The sequence below is a fragment of the Sorex araneus genome, chromosome X (genome assembly GCF_027595985.1).
Source record: "Sorex araneus isolate mSorAra2 chromosome X, mSorAra2.pri, whole genome shotgun sequence".
NCBI classification, from domain to species: domain Eukaryota; kingdom Metazoa; phylum Chordata; class Mammalia; order Eulipotyphla; family Soricidae; genus Sorex; species Sorex araneus.
The window spans coordinates 212,178,500-212,197,025 of NC_073313.1; the positions used below are offsets into that span (position 1 = coordinate 212,178,500).

General features: G+C 41.2%; 1 protein-coding gene across 13 annotated transcripts in view; it reads left to right on the forward strand.

The window, feature by feature from the left end:
• Positions 1-18,526, forward strand: part of OSBPL6 (oxysterol binding protein like 6) — a 235,478-nt gene that overhangs the window by 112,962 nt on the left and 103,990 nt on the right. For all 13 annotated transcript variants that reach the window (XM_055120268.1, XM_055120270.1, XM_055120271.1 and 10 more), the window contains one exon: positions 18,066-18,282. In XM_055120268.1, the coding sequence (XP_054976243.1) occupies positions 18,181-18,282 (102 nt within the window). In that variant the 5' untranslated portion in view covers positions 18,066-18,180. The remainder of the gene's footprint in view (positions 1-18,065; positions 18,283-18,526) is intronic.

An 18,526-nucleotide genomic window follows, 5' to 3' on the forward strand; every position in this document is an offset into this window, starting at 1 on the left:
TAATGCATTTTAGGATAGGTTTGCAAACTATAACCCAAAAGCCCCAATTTTTTAAATTGTTATGTAATTCTAGGAATTGAACCCAGGACCTCATACCTGTAAGGCAAATACTCTACCTCTGAGCTATACCCCCAGTCCTGGGCTATACATTTTTTTAAAACTTGTAAACTAAAAAATGTTGTTGTCATTTCACTGGAAATATTTTTTAAAAACAAAACAAAAGAGCAGTCTGGTCTTTGATGGTTTGGATACTGATTTCATTATTCTGAGAACTGAAGTTGGATTGTCGTTACCGTTCGCTTAACCGATGAGCCATAGTGACTTCTCACCTTGCTTTTGCAGTGCATAGTAGTCATGATGTTATTCCAGGCACTATGAACAGAGCACTCTGTTAGTCTTTATTTTCCTTCAGCATTTTTTTTTTAGTTTTTTTGGCTGCTCCTGGAGGTGCTCAAGGGTTAATCCTGGCTCTGCATTCAGAAATTACCACCAGTGGCACTTCAGGGACTATACGAGATGTTTGGGATTGAACAAGCTCCTGTGCAAGGCAGCTGCTCTGCCCATTATACTATTGCTCCAGCCTCCCTGCATTTTGTTGTTTTATGTAAAAGGTGTGTGCCTGGCGAAGGGTGGCTTTCTGAGAGAAAGATACCTGCCTCACTCACCGTAAGGAAGGAAACTGTGACTGAACTCATCAATTCGTCCTCTTAGTTGGGAAATCTGATTTGTATAGAAATAAGGTGTGATTCCTTCTTTCCTGCCCTTGAGGTGCTTGTCTCAGAGGGGGTTTATTTTAGGAGTTGCTGTGTCAGATCTGGTCATTTTTCTTACTGGGGAGGCAATGCTGGTTCATGAGTTGATGTCCATTTGGTTGACTTGTCACTTGTCATCCGTTGCTCATCAATTTGCTCGAGCGGGCACCAGTAATGTCTCTATTGTGAGACTTGTTACTGTTTTTGGCATATCAAATATACCACGGGTAGCTTGCCAAGCTCTGCCGTGCGGGCAGGATACTCTCGGTAGCTTGCCGGGCTCTCCGAGAGGGGCGAAGGAATCGAACCTGGGTCGGCTGCATGCAAAGCAAATGCCCTACCCGCTGTGCTATCGCTCCAGCCCCATTTAGTTGACACTTACAGAAATTTGTTTGATGTTTGTTTGATGGCCTCCTACTTACACTGGACATAGAGTGATACATGAGTAGCAAGCAGTGCCATCTCCCGGTGCAGCAGTTCTGGCTGAGAAATTTCACCACCAGAGTCAGAAGCACTTTTAGACATGACAGACTGTACTTAATCAGAAAATCTTTCTCCCTGTGGGGGCTGGAGCAATAACACAGCAGGTAGGGCGTTTGCCTTGCACGCGGCCGACCCAGGTTTGATTCCCAGCATCCCATATGGTCCCCCAGCACTGCCAGGAGTAATTCCTGAGTGCAGAGCCAGGAGTGACCCCTGTGCACTGCTGGGTATGACCAAGAAAGAAAGAAAGGAAGAAAGGAAGAAAGGAAAGAAAAAAAAGAAAATCTTTCTCCCTGTCTCTGACCGTAGTGTATTGCAGGCAACTGAACCACTCCTAGAACTCTTCTGGTAATTCGACATCAAACCAGACTTTTATATGGTAATAAAGGGTTTTGACCAAGGAAGCATTTCAAATCATAGGATCCTTTTCTATTTGCATTAGTTAAACACAAAGATTACTTACTTGATCATAGTTTACTGATGGGATCAACTGCCCTGTGTCCCCAGACAGTGGTGGGTTTTCTTTTTCATATGAATGTGTGTGTGTGTGTGTGTGTGTGTATATATATATATATATATATATATATATATATATATATATATATATATATATGTCTCTCTCTATGTGTACTTTTATATATATTTTCTTTATGGTGTTGCTGAGGATTAGAGATGGCAGGGCTGCAGACTCAACCAGCAGAGTTGCTAGGATTGTACTTGGTGCATATGGGACACTGGGGATTTGAACTCATTGCACTTTGCAAGCTTTCAAGGCAGGTGTTCTAAGCCCCATACCAGTGCTTTTTATCTCAACAAGCCATTTGACTTAAAAAGGGTAGCACATGCTATTTAGGAAGATTTCAAGTTATCCATTTTTAATGTTGAAACAAAAACTAAAGAGGGCTGACTAGATTTGACGCTTATTTTTGTGTTTTCTGGTTTCCTGCCCACATTACTTAATCTCTCCTGAGTCTCTTAGGTCAGTTTTGCCTGTCGTCTCTTGCTACTCTGCATGAGGTGAAATGTCCACAGATCCCTCCAGCTATCAGAAATAAGTTCATGCAATTAAAGTAACTGGAACTTGGTTTTTACACATTTATTGATTGTGACATGACTATAGTTGAAAGATTTAAACTCTACGCAGAAAAGGCAGGTGAACAGCATCTTATTTTTGTAGGTTTTATTTCATCATTTTTTTATTATTCTTTTTATTATTGTAGTTTATTGTTCTTTTGCCATAGGAATGGCTGTGTGTATGTGTATATGATCTAAAATGTTCCCAGAGATGAGGAAATAGCTCCAGGACTTGAGTGTGATCCTGGCATCTCATGTTCCCTGAAAAGCTGGAAGTGGCCATGAAGGCTCCTAACACCTACAAATGTGACCCTAGAAGTCCCCTCCCCCACCTCACACTATAGCTGGTGGTTCCTGGCATCTCTGGGCCAGTTGAGGTATCTGACCTTATAGACCAAGTATCACTGGGAGTGGCCCTGGACTCCCCTGAATGTTTAGGAATACCCTGCCCTGCCCTGCCCTGCTCTGTCTTGTCTGTCTGTCTCTGTCTCTGTCTCTGTCTCTCTGTCTCTGTCTCTCTCTCTCTCTACCTCTCTCTCTCTGTCTCTCACACACACAAATACACACATTTACATCCCCTCTTTTTCTTGGATTTTTTACTATCATCTCCATAGATTGTTTTCTTTCCTAGGAAAAGAAACCCAAGAGCCACCCTCCCTCCAAATAAAACACAAAAACAATATAGAAGCAAAATAAGAAGTGCCTGGGCACCATTGTTCACATGTAGGATAGTTTGAAATGTGATGGAAGAGTCCGTCAGCTGACTGGTTAGGGTACATGAATTATGTGGCTGGGCAAGGAAGCAGGAAGGGAGAAAGAGTACCCGCTCTGCCCTGTGGGAACACGGATGTGGGCCCTCTTTGCTCTGTGGTTTCACATGGGGAGTGGAACTGGAGGGCCTAGCCAGTGGGAACTGAGGATACTTGTCGCCTGTCTTCCTCTCCTCCTTCCTGGTCCTCCTGCTGTTCCAGCTCTCGGCTGACGGGGTGGGGTCTCCCCTGTTCAAGAGGCACCCAAACTCTGAGAGCAGAGGTGGGTATCAGACCAGCAACCAGCTCTTCTCTCCAGGGAAGAGGAGTAGGAAGATCTTGGGATTTCTTTCTCACTCATTTAAAATAATGAAAGTAAGAAACTAGGGGAAAAATTCATTGCCCACAATATGTGTTGCCAGGGATTAAACCTGGATAACATGCAAAGCAAGTACTTTACCCACTATACACTGTCTCTCCACCCCTAAATTTTATTCTTTAAGTATATTAAATAGCTTCAAATGAATAAGAACTAGAATATGGTTACTAATTCTATATTTATATAGAAAGAGTATATCATATAATTTACTTACTCTTATTGGTCATACAGAATTTATAGATATAGTTGAAGCTGATTTTTCCCTCAATTCAATTTTTTAAAAATTTTTATTAGTGAATCACCGTGAGGTACAGTTATAAACTTATGAACTTTCATGTTTATATTTCAGTCATACAGTGATTGTTTGCATCCCTCCACCAGTGCCCATTCTTCTCCACCAATGTTCCCAATATCCCTCCCACCACCACGACCCCAACCCCTACCACCCCACCCTGCCTCTGTGGCAGGGCATTCCCTTTTGTTCTCTCTCCTGTTGGATGTTGTAGTTTCAGCTCAATTTTTAATATTGAGTAATGTTGATATATTTCTTGGCAGTAAGTTCCAGTCTATTCAATTTTCGTTCACCAGCCAATTAACTTTCTGTTTATTAAATTATAAGCAGGAGATGTTTCAGAAGTGACACTGGGGTTATATGCTTTCTGGAAGATGGGCGTTCTGCTGTGTTGAGTGATTAGTGTTAATAGTCAACTTCACCACAGTGCTTCATTTTGCATGAGATTTCAGAAACTTAAAACTGGAAAATAGAATCACTTTAAATTTTTATCCTTTAATTTTAAAATTCATTCACTTATAGAGTAGAGAAATACTGCACACAACCCCATTTTCATCCTTGGCACTACATATGGTTCCCCAGCATCGCCAAGAGTGATTCTTGGCACACAGCCAGGAGTAAGCTTTGAGCACCACTGGGTTTGGACCCCGAACAAAAACAAAACCAAAAAACCTCCAAAATCTTGGACTTCTTAGGCTGCTTCAGAAGCAAATCTTTCCACTTGAGACTTTTAATAAAAATGGCATCATAAAAGTGTGCTTTTATCAAAATAGTATTCTCTACCTTTCATCTTATTTGTGTACTTTTCTTTGTATGCAGATATTCCTTTCTTATGCATTAGGGTGGAATCAGTCCGCAGTCAGCAAGAAGACATTCAGTTGAGATTCTGCCCTGTAAATGCTTTGCCAGCTGTGGTGCGAATTCACAGACCTCCCGGGGGATGCTATTTGATTAGGTTTGAAAGTGCTCTCCTGCATCTGATCCCAAGAATGCTTCCTGAATCTTATATAATCTCATTCAAGGGTCAGCAAAATATAGGCTACAGGTCAGAACTAGATTGCAGCCTGATTTTATAACAGAGTTTCATTGTCACAGAGCCATGCTTGTTCATGAGCATACTGTCTGTGAATGCTTTTCCACTTCTGACCACGGTGAGTAGTTGTTATAAATTGTAACGCTACAAAACCTAAAGACCTTAGATCTGGGCTTTTATAAATTTATTGACTTATAAACTTAAGTTCATCTAACCAAGACAGGGACTGGGTTTTCTGTTGCGTTTGGGTTCCAGGAAATGTTGCATATGCAGGGATTAGTGAGCAGCAGTTTTATTAGTTTTGTGATAGTTTTTGTATTAAATTTTCTTTTTTTTTTAATTAGTGAGTCACCGTGAGGGTGCAGTTACAAATTTATCCATTTTCGTGCTTGTGTTTCCCTCACACAATGTTCAAGAACCCATCCCTCTACTAGTGTCCATTCTCTACCACCAATGACCCCAGTATCCCTCTTACCCTCCAGTCCCGTCCCCCCACCCCACCCCGCCTCTGTGGCAGGGTATTCCATTTATTCCATTTTGTTCTCTCTCTCCTTTTGGGTATTGTGGTTATAAAATAACAGAGTAGGAGACTAACACCCAAGAATAGTAGTATATAATAAATTTTCTTATATTAAGTGGACATTCTGACTGTGTTTGTAATAAAATTGTTTTCAAAAGATAATTTTTAGGCAGTATGAGATTTTATTTTCCTTTTTTCAATCAAAAAAAGCAAATAATCAATCAACACTATTTTTTAATTAAAGCACTATAGTATACAGGTTATTTCAGTTTTAGATATACAGTATTGGCATGGATCCCACCAGTGTCAACTTCCTTCCACCAGTGTTCCCCCCTGCCTTCTTGACATGCACCTTTCTAAGTTCAGTTTTTAAAGTTTGGGTCTCTTGGTTTCAGTGTTGTTGACTCTTTGGTTTTGTCATTCCTTAACACCACCAGTGTACCTGAATCTCCTGACCTGGCCTCTGTTGGTTATCTACTGTCTCTTCTCCCCCTTGCCTCCACTCTTTCTTTCTTTCTTTCTTTCTTTCTTTCTTTCTTTCTTTCTTTCTTTCTTTCTTTCTTTCTTTCTTTCTTTCTTTCTTTCTTTCTTTCTTTCTTTCTTTCTCCTCCCTATACTCTGGGACCAAGGTTGATCTGGGCCTCCACATTACATTTCCTCATCCATTTATTCTAAATACCACATATAAGTGATATTATCCTATGTTTATTCTTCTTCTTCTGACTTACTTCATTCAGCATGATATCTTCCAGTTCCATCCACATAGCTGCGAATTGCATGATTTCATCATTCCTTACATCTGTGTAGTATTTTGTTGTGTATATGACCACACTTTCATGATTCACTTATTTGTTGTTGGATGTCTAGGTTGATCTAAGATTTGTCTCCAAATCTTAGCCATATTTGTACTGAGTACTGCAGTGAATAATGTTGTGCTCATTTTTTTGAATGAATGTTTTTCTGTCCTGGGGAGTGGAATCGCTGTGTCATATGGGAGCTCAATTCTGAATACCCTCCATACTGTTTTCCGTAGGGTTGGAGTAGACAACATTCCCACCAACGGTGGATGAAGACTACATTTTTTTTTTCATTTTTTCATTTTTATTTTTTTTTATTATTTTTTTATTTTTTTTATTTTTTTTTAAATTTATTTATTTTTAATTAGAGAATCACCGTGAGGGTACAGTTACAGATTTATACACTTTTGTGCTTATACTTCCCTCATACAAAGTTTGGGAACCCTCCCTTCACCAGTGCCCATTCTCCACCACCCGTAAACCCAGTGTCCCTCCCACCCTCCCCAATCCCATCTCCCCCCCACCCCACCCTGCCACTGTGGCAAGGCATTCCCTTCTGTTTTCTCTCTCTAATTAGCTGTTGTGGTTTGCAATAAAGGTGTTGAGTGGCCGCTGTGCTCAGTCTCTAGCCCTCATTCAGCCCGCAACTCCCTTCCCCCACATGGCCTTCGACTACAATGTAGTTGGTGATCGCTTCTCTGAGTTGACCTTTCCCCGGAACGTGAGGCCAGCCTCGAAGCCATGGAGTCAACCTCCTGGTACTTATTTCTACAGTTCTTGGGTGTTAGTCTCCCACTCTGTTATTCTATATACCATAGATGAGTGCAATCTTTCTATGTCTGTCTCTCTCTTTCTGACTCATTTCACTCAGCATGAAACTTTTCATGCCCATCCACTTGACTACAAAATTCTTGACCTCCTTTTTTCTAACAGCTGCATAGTATTCCATTGTATAGATGTACCAAAGTTTCCTCAACCAGTCATCCGTTCTGGGGCATTCGGGTTTTTTCCAGATTCTGGCTATTGTAAACAGTGCTGCGATGAACATACATGTGCAGATGTTGTTTCGATTGTACTTTTTTGCCTCTCTGGGATATATTCCCAGCAGTGGTATTGCTGGGTCAAATGGGAATTCAATATCTAATTTTTTGAAAGTCGTCCAAATTGTTTTCCAGAAGGGCTGAACCAGTCGGCATTCCCACCAGCAGTGAAGAAGGGTCCCTTTCTCCCCACATCCTCTCCAACAGCGGTTGCTTTTGGTCTTTTGGATGTGTGCTAGTCTCTGTGGTGTGAGGTGGTATCTCAAAGTTGTTTTGATCTGCATCTCTCTGATGATTAGTGATGCAGAGCACTTTTTCATGTGCCTTTTGGCCATTCGTATTTCTTCCTTGGTAAAGTTTCTGTTCATTTCTTCGCCCCATTTTTTGATGGGGTTGGATGTTTTCTTCTTGTAGAGTTCAACCAGTGCTTTATATACCATTGATATCAACCCCTTATCTGATGGGTATTGTGTAAATATCCTTTCCCATTCCGTGGATAGTCTTTGTATTCTGGTCACTGTATCTCTTGCGGTGCAGAAGCTTTTTAGTTTAATGTAGTCCCATTTGTTGATCTCTGTTTTTACTAGATTGCTTAGTTCCGTGTCACCTTTGAAGATACCTTTATCTTCAATATCGTGGAGGGTTTCGCCGACCTTGTCTTCAATGTACCTTATGGTTTGTGGTCTAATGTTGAGGTCTTTAATCCATTTTGATCTGACTTTTGTGCATGGTGTCAGGTCAAGGTCTAAACCCATTTTTTTGCATGTGGTTGTCCAGTTGTGCCAGCACCATTTGTTAAAGAGGCTTTCCTTGCTCCACTTCACATCTCTTGCTCCCTTATCAAAGATTAGATGGTCATACATTTGGGGTTGTGTGTAGGGATATTCCACCCTGTTCCATTGGTCTACGGCTCTGCCTTTGTTCCAGTACCATGCTGTTTTAATTGTTACTGCTTTGTAGTAAAGTTTGAGGTTGGGGATGGTGATGCCTCCCATCATCTTTTTCCCAAGAATTGTTTTAGCTATCCTTGGACGTTTGTTATTCCATATGAATTTTAGGATTGCTTGATCCATTTCTTTGAAGAATGTCATGGGTATACTTATAGGGATCGCATTGAATCTGTATAATGCTTTAGGGAGTATTGCCATTTTGACAACATTGATTCTCCCTATCCACGAGCAGGGTATATGTTTCCATTTCCTCATGTCCTCTTTGATTTCATGGAGTAGCGTTATGTAGTTTTCTTTGTAAAGGTCTTTTACTTCCTTGGTTAAGCTGATTCCGAGGTACCTGATTTTCTGGGGCACAATTGTGAATGGGATTGCTTTTTTCATGTCCCTTTCCTCTGCCTCATTGTTTGCATATATGAAGGCCATGGATTTTTGGGTATTGATTTTGTAGCCTGCAACTTTACTGTATAAGTCTATTGTTTCTAAGAGTTTCTTAGTAGAGGTTTTAGGCTTCTCTAGATATAGTATCATGTCGTCTGCAAATAGTGAGAGTTTGATTTCTTCCCTTCCTATCTGGATGCCCTTAATCTCTTTTTCTTGTCTAATAGCTATTGCAAGTACTTCCAGTACTATATTGAAGAGGAGTGGTGAGAGTGGGCATCCTTGTCTTGTGCCTGATCTCAGAGGAAAGGCCCTTAGTTTTTCCCCGTTGAGGATAATGCTTGCCGTAGGCTTGTGATAGATGGCTTCGACTATCTTGAGGAAAGTTCCTCCAAACCCCATTTTGGCGAGGGTTTTCATCATGAAAGGATGTTGGATCTTGTCAAATGCTTTCTCTGCATCTATTGATATGATCATATGGTTTTTATCTTTACTTTTGTTGATATGCTGGATTATGTTGATTGATTTCCGAATGTTAAACCATCCTTGCATCCCTGGGATGAATCCCACTTGGTCGTGATGTATGATCTTTTTGATGAGTTGTTGGATCCTATTTGCTAGTATTTTGTTGAGGATCTTCGCATCGGTGTTCATCAGGGAAATTGGTCTGTAATTTTCTTTCTTAGTGGTGTCTTTGTTTGCTTTTGGTATTAGGGAGATATGTGCTTCATAGAAACTGTTTGGGAGAGTTCCTGTTTTTTCAATTTCCTGGAAAAGTTTGAGGAAAACAGGCAATAGGTCTTCTTTAAATGTTTGGAAGAATTCGCCAGTGAAACCATCTGGGCCTGGGCTTTTGTTTTTGGGGAGGTTTTTGATTACCATTTCAATTTCCTTAACATTGATGGGTCTATTCAGGTATTCCAGGTCTTCTTTCTTCAGTGTTGGGAGATTATAGGAATCAAGGAATCCATCCATTTCTTTTAGGTTCTCCTTTTTTGTGGCGTAAAGACTTTCAAAGTAGTCTCTAATGATCTTTTGAATCTCACTGGTTTCTGTTATGATGTCCCCCTTTTCATTTCTGATTCGATTTATTAGAGTTTTCTCTCTTTCTTTCTTTGTGAGACTTGCTAGTGGTTTATCAATCTTATTTATTTTCTCAAAGAACCAACTCTTTGTTTCATTGATCTTTCGGATTGTTTTTTTGGTTTCGATGTCATTAATTTCTGCTCTAATTTTTATTATTTCTTTCCTTCGGTCTGGTTTGGGGTCCTTTCTCTGGTCCTTTTCTAGGGTCTTGAGTCGTGAAGTCAAGCTATCTATGTGGGTCCTTTCTTCCTTCCTGAGGAATGCTTGGAGAGCTATAAATTTTCCCCTTAACATGGCTTTAGCTGCGTCCCATAGGTTTTGGTAGCTCGTGTGAAGACTACATTTTTTTTTTTGTTTATCAATGTTTTTTATTCTTTTTCAGTTTTATTTCCCTTAATTTTTTATCAAAAAATTTTTGACAGGGGCTGGGGTGATAGTACAGTGGTAGGGCATTTGCCTTGCATGCAGCCGACTCGGGTTCCGTTCCTCTGCCCCTCTCAGAGAGCCCAGCAAGCTACCAAGATTATCTCACCCACAGGGCAGAGCCCGGCAAGCTCCCGTGGTGCATTCGATATGCCAAAAACAGTAACAAGTCTCACAATGGAGACAGTACTGGTGCCCGCTCGAGCAAACTGATGAGCAACATGATGACAGATACAGTGATAATCTTTGATATCACTTGTCACTTGTCATCCATTGATCTTAGATTTGCTCAAGCGGGTGCCAGTAACATCTCCATTTGTCCCTGTCGAGTGCTAGTGTAGCTCAATGATATCTGCTTGCTCCAGGAACACAAAGAGCCTCAAACTGTTCATTCACAGTTTTGATGAAGAAGTCTGACCATCTCATTGGTAAAGACTACATTTTTTACCACATCCTTGCAACAGAGATTGTTCCCAGTGTTTTTGATATATAGCATTCTCACTGGTGTATCTCATTGTTGTCTTGATTTGGATTTCTTTAATAATTAGTGATGATGAACATTTATTTTCATGTGCCTGTTGGCCATTTGTGGGTCTTCCTCAGAGAAGTGTCTATTTGCTTTCCCCATTTTTTGATTGAACTTTTTAGATTTTAAAAAAACAGAAATAATTTGGTGGTGTAAAGAGTATTTATATCAAAGATTAGTATTATAGGTAACCATTTGACCTTTTTATTCATATATGTTTCTTTTTCTTTTTTTTTTTTTTGCTTTTTTGGGTAACACCCGGCAATGCTCAGGGGTTACTCCTGGCTTTGCACTCAGGAATCACTCCTGACAGTGCTCGGGGGACCATATGGGATGCTGGGAATCGAACTCGGGTCGGCCGCGTGCAAGGTATACTCCCTACCCGCTGTGCTATCACTCCATCCCCTCATATATGTTTCTTTAATTTCCTAGGCATGATCTTAGTTTTTATAGTTTTTATTTTCAAGTCTTTGGGTTTATTACTAGGGAAGTACTTTGTGTCTGGCACTATATTGTCCTTCCTACTTGTTGATGTTAGGTCAGAGGAGGAAGGGCCCAGCTGGAAACTCTTGACTCCCTAGTTTCAGGCTTGTTGAAATGCAGAATGCCTGCCCAAGCTCAGTGGCCAGTGCAGCCGTGTGGGACCACACTAGCCATCAGCTGTGTTTAGAAAAAATGATGCTGTGGACTGGATTGTTGTGTCTAAGATGCAACTCAGTGCCAGGGAGAACAGAACCCAATCATCATGCCCTTGACCTCTAGAGTACCATTAACAGCTGGTGAGTCTTTTTTTTTCAAGGACAACTAAGACATTTTCTTGGGGGAATATTGAACTTTATACCTTCTCTCACTTCAGCTGATCTTGAATAGACAAGGAGCTGCAATCAGCAAATAATTTGGATTGGATTATCTTTGGGACAGTATAGTAGATTCTAAAAACTGACATGAGGGTTTTTATCTACTGCATATGAGTCAGGTCAACTGTATTTTAGAGGTAAGATAGAGGTCTTAGATCTGAATGAGGTTAGTTCAGAAAGCAGCATGAGTAGCTTATGTGGCCCGTGACATCAGACAATAGTGATGGATGTCACCACCCTCCGAGATTACTGTAGAGTCAGTACAAATAAACACAGCACAGTGTGTGTTCTATAATATAGCCATATTTCTGTAATATAATATATAGCCATAGTTCTATAATACATAGCCATATTTCTTCAGAGTCACAAGCCAGCAAGTCTCACTGAATTAAATAAACTTTTATTGATTGACCACTAGTTTACAATACTACTAAGTATCTAGAGTACCATTCTACATTTCTGTATATGTATAGGCCTTGTTGCACCCAATGTCAAAAATGCAAATATCATCTGCTATCAAAGTACTGTATCCTTCCATTCTTCCTCCTACCTCTTCTACTTTCCCTCTGCTAATCCTATATGTTTTCATATTACCTCAGGAAGTTAGTTTTGTCCTTTATTCATCTCTGCGTGTGTAGGTATCACCATCTACCACACTAGCACTGTTCAGAAGTTTCTCCTGGCTCTGAACTCAGGAATCACTCCTGGCAGTCTTGGGGGACCTTATGGGTTGCTGGAGATCAAACCCAGCCTACATGCAAGGCAAGCACCCTATCTGCCATATTTTCTATCAGGCCCTGTTCTTTTTTTTTTTAATTTTATTGAATCACCATGAAATAGTTACAAGCTTTCATGTTTAGGTTACAATCTCATAATGATCAAACACCTATCCCTACACCAGTGCACATTCCCCACCACTAATATCCCAGGTATAGCCCCCCCTTTCCCACCTTCCCCTGCCTCCATGGCAGAAAATATTCCCCATACTCTCTCTCTACTTTTGGGTATTATGGCTTGCAACACAGACACTAAGAGGTCATCATGTTTATTCCATTATCTACTTTCAGCATGCATCTCCCATCCCAACTGGTTCCTCCAGCCATCATTTTCTTAGTGATCCCGTCTCTATTCCATCTTCCTTTTCCCCTCCACTCATGAAACAGTCTTTTAGCTATGGGGCAATCCTCCTGGCCCTTGTATCTACTGTCCTTGGGTATCAGCCACAGGCCCTGTTCTTATAATTGACCAATCATATTAACCTTTCTTGTTAAACTGTCATCGCATTGTTTGGATTATTTATCTTTGAATTGCAAATAGATCCCTCTTTATTTTACTCTTAGTATTTTTTATTTTATTAATTTATAAGAACCTTCTATGTTAAAAATATAAATCATTTGTGGTAGATACTATTTTTTTAACCTTCACAAATACTGGCTATGATGCTGTGGTTAATAACTTGTTACCCACATAATTCAATATTTTTCCCAAATATGTACTAATTCTTTCATGGTTTTCATTTTGTATTAAATATTTTGAGAATTTGGCATATATTTTGATCTAAAGTTTGAGATAAAAGGCTCTAACTTTTTACATTTTCATTTATGAGTAATTTATCCTTTATTATGTATATATTTATATATTTTTTTTAAAAAACTTAATTATCTAGGCCAGTTTTAGGTTAACAAAAAAATTGAGCAAAAATACAAAGCTCCTTCAGATTCCCTTGTTCCCTAGGCATATAAACATCCACATTATTAACATTCAGCACTAGAGCAGCACATCTGTTAGTAGGGGAGGGGATGAACTTACATTGACACATCGTTATCATCTGAAGTTCGTACAGAATGCAACATAAATGCTCCAATTGAAGAATGCTTAAGTGGACCATGTTGTCACTGTGTGTTGCTTTTCTATACTATTGATACAGCAGAAGACTAAGAATGGATTAAGAATGGTCATGTTAAGTTTCTTTGTTCACAAGGAAAGCTGTTACCAATCTAGTGTTGCTTGAAGAAAGCATATTGTAGGTAGTGTGAGTATTACTCCTCTAGTTTGGTTGAAGTAGAACCAAAATGGTAATTGGAATTACTTCACAGTGTTTAAAGCAAAGTTGATTTAAGTACTTCCACCTGTATTTGTTTTTTTTCTTTCTTTTTTTGGGTCAAACCCGGCAATGCACAGGGGTCACTCCTGACTCTGCACTCAGGAGTCACCCTTGGTGGTGCTCAGACTGTATGGGATGCTGGGAATCAAACCTGGATCGGCCGTGTGCAAGGAAATGCCCTACCTGCTGTGCTGTCACTCCAACCCCACTTCCACCTGTATTTGAAAAAAAAAAAATTTTTTTCATGGAGGGACCAGGCTCTTGGCTCTGTGCTGGATCACTGTTGGCAGTGCTTGGGGGACCATATGCAGTGTCAGGAATAGAACCCAGGTCAGCCGTGTGCCAGGCAAGTGCTTTACCTGATCTACTATCTTTCTGACCCTCATCTGTATTTTTGATCTTTTCCAATGGTGAATATAATAGGTAATATTATTGTGCTCAATAGTCACTTCCCTGGGGAGGATTATACTTTTATACATCATTGACCTTAGGTTGATCATGAGACTTGATTTAGTCAATATCCTATGAATGAACATGACACATACCACCTACAGTCAAAAGTTCTAATAGCCATGTCATGGTTCTGTCCTAGCTTCTTTTCCCCTCTGTCAATGGGCTTAGCTCCTTTGACATGGGGTGTAGAGGCTACAGAGCAAGGCTGCAGACCCCTAAGGACCATGGTGAATGAGCATGAAATATAATAAGTCTTTATTGAGAGCTTTGGCGATTTAGAGTTGTGTATTATCCTAGGCTACATAGTCTCTAGTTTCAAATGTTTTTATAAACACATACAATTTTGTGAACAGCAAGTTCCAGAAGGTACACCCACATTTATCTTGAGCTAGGTCTCTGGGTCATAAATCTGAATTTTATGTTACTCACTATAAATGCAAATGTTATAACACGTAGAAAAAAAATTGTGTGATCTCTCTGATAGGAAGGAGGAAGGAGTCAGAAAAATTAGATGTTTGGCTCTTATATTGTTATTTTCAGACACAATATGTTCTTTGTTGAGTATAGGAAGTGGGAAATCTGGGCTGAAGAGGCCCAGTCCCGATCTGAGCAGGCTTGGAGGTCTCAGCCCCGGGTCTTACACACCTGATACACACCTTATTTCCTCTGCCAGTACCTTCATGCGTGAGGCTCGTCTGAACGTGTGGAGAGGGGCCTTGAGCATTGCTGTGGCTAAAGCTCTGGAGGCCTTCGGTCAGAGACTCGCTGCGTCACTCTCTTCCAGGAGCTTGCTTTTAAGTCTCTGGATGTTGGCCATTGACAGGATTACAGGGGGGTGGGGGGTGGGGGGCGGCGGGGGGGGAGGAGGGGGGAGTGACTGCCTAGCTACTGGAAAATGGGAAATCTGGGCAGAAGAGGCCCAGATTGGGACACTTTATAGTCTACTTCTCCCTCTGGGAGAACCAGCAGGCTACAGAGAGTTTCCTGCCCACATGGGAGAGCCTCCCAAACCCCCCATGGTGTATTCATATGCCAAAACCAGTAACAATGCTGGGTCTCATTCCCCTGACCCTGAAAGAGCCTCCAATGTGGCATCGGCATCCTTGGGAAGGACAAGTAAGGAGAGGCTTCTAAAATCTCAGGGCTAGGACAAATGGAGATGTTACTGAGACCACCCGAGAAATTTGACGATCAACGGGATAACGATGATAATGATGATGATGATGAGTTTAGCGGAATTAGGAATTACTTTGGTGTTGACTTTAAATGTTATCACCTTTCTTTGGTTTAAATTTTATTTAGACACTTTCTGTGTATATATATACATATATATATTCTGTGTATATATATATTCTGTGTGTATATACATACAAAATATATTTTTATACACAAAAATGTATCACAAATATATATTTGTTTGTTTTTGGGTGCCCAGAGCTTTTGTAAGGTGATGCTTGCTCTGGGGACCTTGTAAGATGCCAAGCATTGAACTGGGGTCAGCCACACACAGGCAAACTCCTTTTTCTTGTGTGCTCTTTCCAGCACCTTCTTTATTCGTGATATTCATAAGAATCTTTGTAATTTAACCAGAAATTACATCTTTGTAATTTAACCAAAATGTTTTCCTTTCATCATACACAAGCTACCCTGAAAATGGTCTATTAAATTAAAATTAAAAACCAAGATGTTAGCATTGGTGTTAATAATGGAGATCTGCAGCTGGATGTAGTTGCTGGTGGATGAGGAAGTCCGAAAGGAAATGTTGGCCCTTGATGTAGCTTGGATTGACTCTACTTCCAAATGGATAGCTATTTAATGAGTTTCTTTCTCAATCTTATCCCTTAGAGAATTTGAGCACATCACAGAACCCCCATACTTTTGGCTCAGGTGTCAGCATGTACTTGTACAACATCATTGATCAGAAAGCAAATTACTTCTGAGCAGGCATCCCAGAGTGTCTTTTTGCTTGCTGGCACTGGAGTTTGGCTTGAGAAATTTTGCTCACACTTATTAGACTACCTTCATTAAAGAGGAGGAAATGGTGTTCCTCTCTTAAGTGTCAGCTTCTTACCACCTTTTGCCAATAGTAAATGAAATTTCATCTCAAACCAGTGAAAGAACTCTGCAGCTGTTTACATTCTGTTCATCCAAAGACAAATTTTGTTTTGAGAGAAAGTCTTCCACTTTTGGGGATAAGTGGCTTTTTATTTTTCTTGTGGTGACAGTGAAGTTGAAATCTTAAGAAAAGATTAGAAGGTCTATTCACTAGAATTTAGTTTTCCAAGTTTGGAGTTATTTGCTGTTTGGGCGGAGGGGATGCTCTTTCAAGTATCCTTTCTAACCAGATGACCATTAAAATCTCGATTAACATAGCCGGGGGTGTGTATCCATTAACATCATATTGTAGCTTTAAAAATTAAAACTTAGGTCTATAAATAACTTATTTTCACTTCCACGATCTACATCTACATGATGCTAGTGGAAGCCCCCCATACTTCTGTATGCCAATTATAGAAATCACCCCATGCTTCAGTATGCCAGCCATATCAATTAAAATTCTGTCCCAATTTTTAATTGATATGGTTGGCCTTTCCAAGTCCTTGTCTCCATTTGAGTGCCTCGGTTGTACCTCACACTCAGTCTTGCCAGTGTGAACTTCCTTCATCCACTGCACACAATGCCAGAAACCTGGAGCCGCCTCTGCTCCTCCTGTTCCTCCTCCCCATTAGCCAGTCACAACCCACAGGGCCAGTGCTCAGTGTTCTACCTTCTCCCCACCCTGCTGCCTCTCCCCATGTCTTGCTTCTTGCTCCTCAATCTTGCTTCCTCTTCTCCAGTCTTGCACCAAGCTCCCCAATCTCACTTCCTCTCCGTATGCCTTGCTTCCTGAGCAGGCCTCCCTTATCTTCTTTACTTTCCCAATGTCTTCCTTCCCTCACAGCTACAAAAGTTACGTTTATTTTTTCACTTTTTTTTTTGAGGGGTGAGAGGCAACCTCCTAAGCAGTGCTCAGGAGATCTGGGGGGCCCCACTGGCAATTCTCAGCCAACCAGGCCAGCAGCCTGAGGATGCTGGTACCAGGATACCTCACCACTGCAGTGATGCCGGGGGCCTCCAAAACCATACTCAGGGTACTGGGACTACCCCGGTCTGTACCTGGGGATTCTCAGGAGATCGTGTAATGTTGAAAATCAAATCTAACTTGGACATGTGCTAACTCTATCCATTGTATTCTCTCCCAGTCTCCAAAGTTGCCTTTTAAGCATGAAAATCTGATTCTACTACAGCCCTTTACGACCCTTAATGCTCACAATAAAAATCCAAGTGCTGAGCATGGCTGAGCAGGCCCTGCACAGCTGGCCTCGGTCTGTCTGCTGCCCCCCTGAGTTCTGTCTCTTATATGGACCAGCTTGGCTCACACTGAGCTGGACACCAGTATCCTGTTAACTCTTGCTCAGCCCTGAGCACTTAGCTCAAGTCCACTTGTTCAGAGACCACAAACATGCAGGCTCACTTGGTTCTCCTTACCATATGCCTCATTCTACAGCACCGCTCTTCCTTCCTTTGAAATTTTTCATTAGGAGAAAAATTGGGAGGAGAGGTGCCAAGCAATGTTCTGGGGGCCCGGGGGCCCAGCCACTGTTGGCTAACTGCACTGGCAGTTGGATTCAGGGGCCTGCGGGAGTCCTTGGGATAATCAGGGCCATAGGGTGGGGCCATGGCTCGTGATACGTGGTGCAGGGAGTGAGCTGGGGATTGCTCTTAACCCTGGGTAGCATTCTGGCCCTTCTTCACTGATTATTTTAGTTGGCTGCCTCTCTATCTGAACTCAAGTTTGGTCTGAAGATTGATTGCTGTTCCTTACCAGCGTTGCTGGACCTCAGCAGCACTGTTTTGCTAGAGCCAAACCTTGAACCAGTCTGGTGGGCCAGTATCACTGGGAGCATCTCCTTGGCCCCAGAGCACTACTTGGGAGATCTAAAATGAAAAAAAAAATAGAGGAAAAAAATTACAATATACTTGTGTCAGAGTTCTTCCTCTCACTAATGTATACTTGTCCTAAATATAGTAGTTTAACTTGTGTTTTAATTTACGTACATGGGGTGTTTTTATTTGTCTAATTTGCTCTTGGATGCCTCAATATTTGCCTCCTCTTTCTTTTCTAGTCAAACCTGACTCATGAAATGGACTAAGGCTTGAGGAGCATCACCTCCTCCTCTGTGGGTCTGAGACACAACTGGGATGGTGGTAAGAGTAAACAACTAGACTCCAGCTGCAGCAATGAGTTCAGACGAGAGGGGCATCTCCCCGGCTCATAAAACCTCCACCCCAACCCATCGAAGTGCCTCTTCCTCCACGTCCTCCCAGAGGGATAGTCGGCAGGTAAGAAAAGGCTGGAGAGTGCCTTTGTCAGCTTCTGAGAGTGTGCCAGCAATCACTCAGCAGGGGCTGGGATTGTTCTCTGTGAAAAGACACATTCTTCGAGAAAACTCACTATTCTATGGATCTCCTTGGTGGGGTCACAAAGGCTTTGCTCTTGCTCTTCCATCTCAAGCATCCTTCTTTGGCAGCCAGAGCCATAGTGGTAGGATACTTGCCTTGCATTCAGCCAACCTGGTTTTTATCC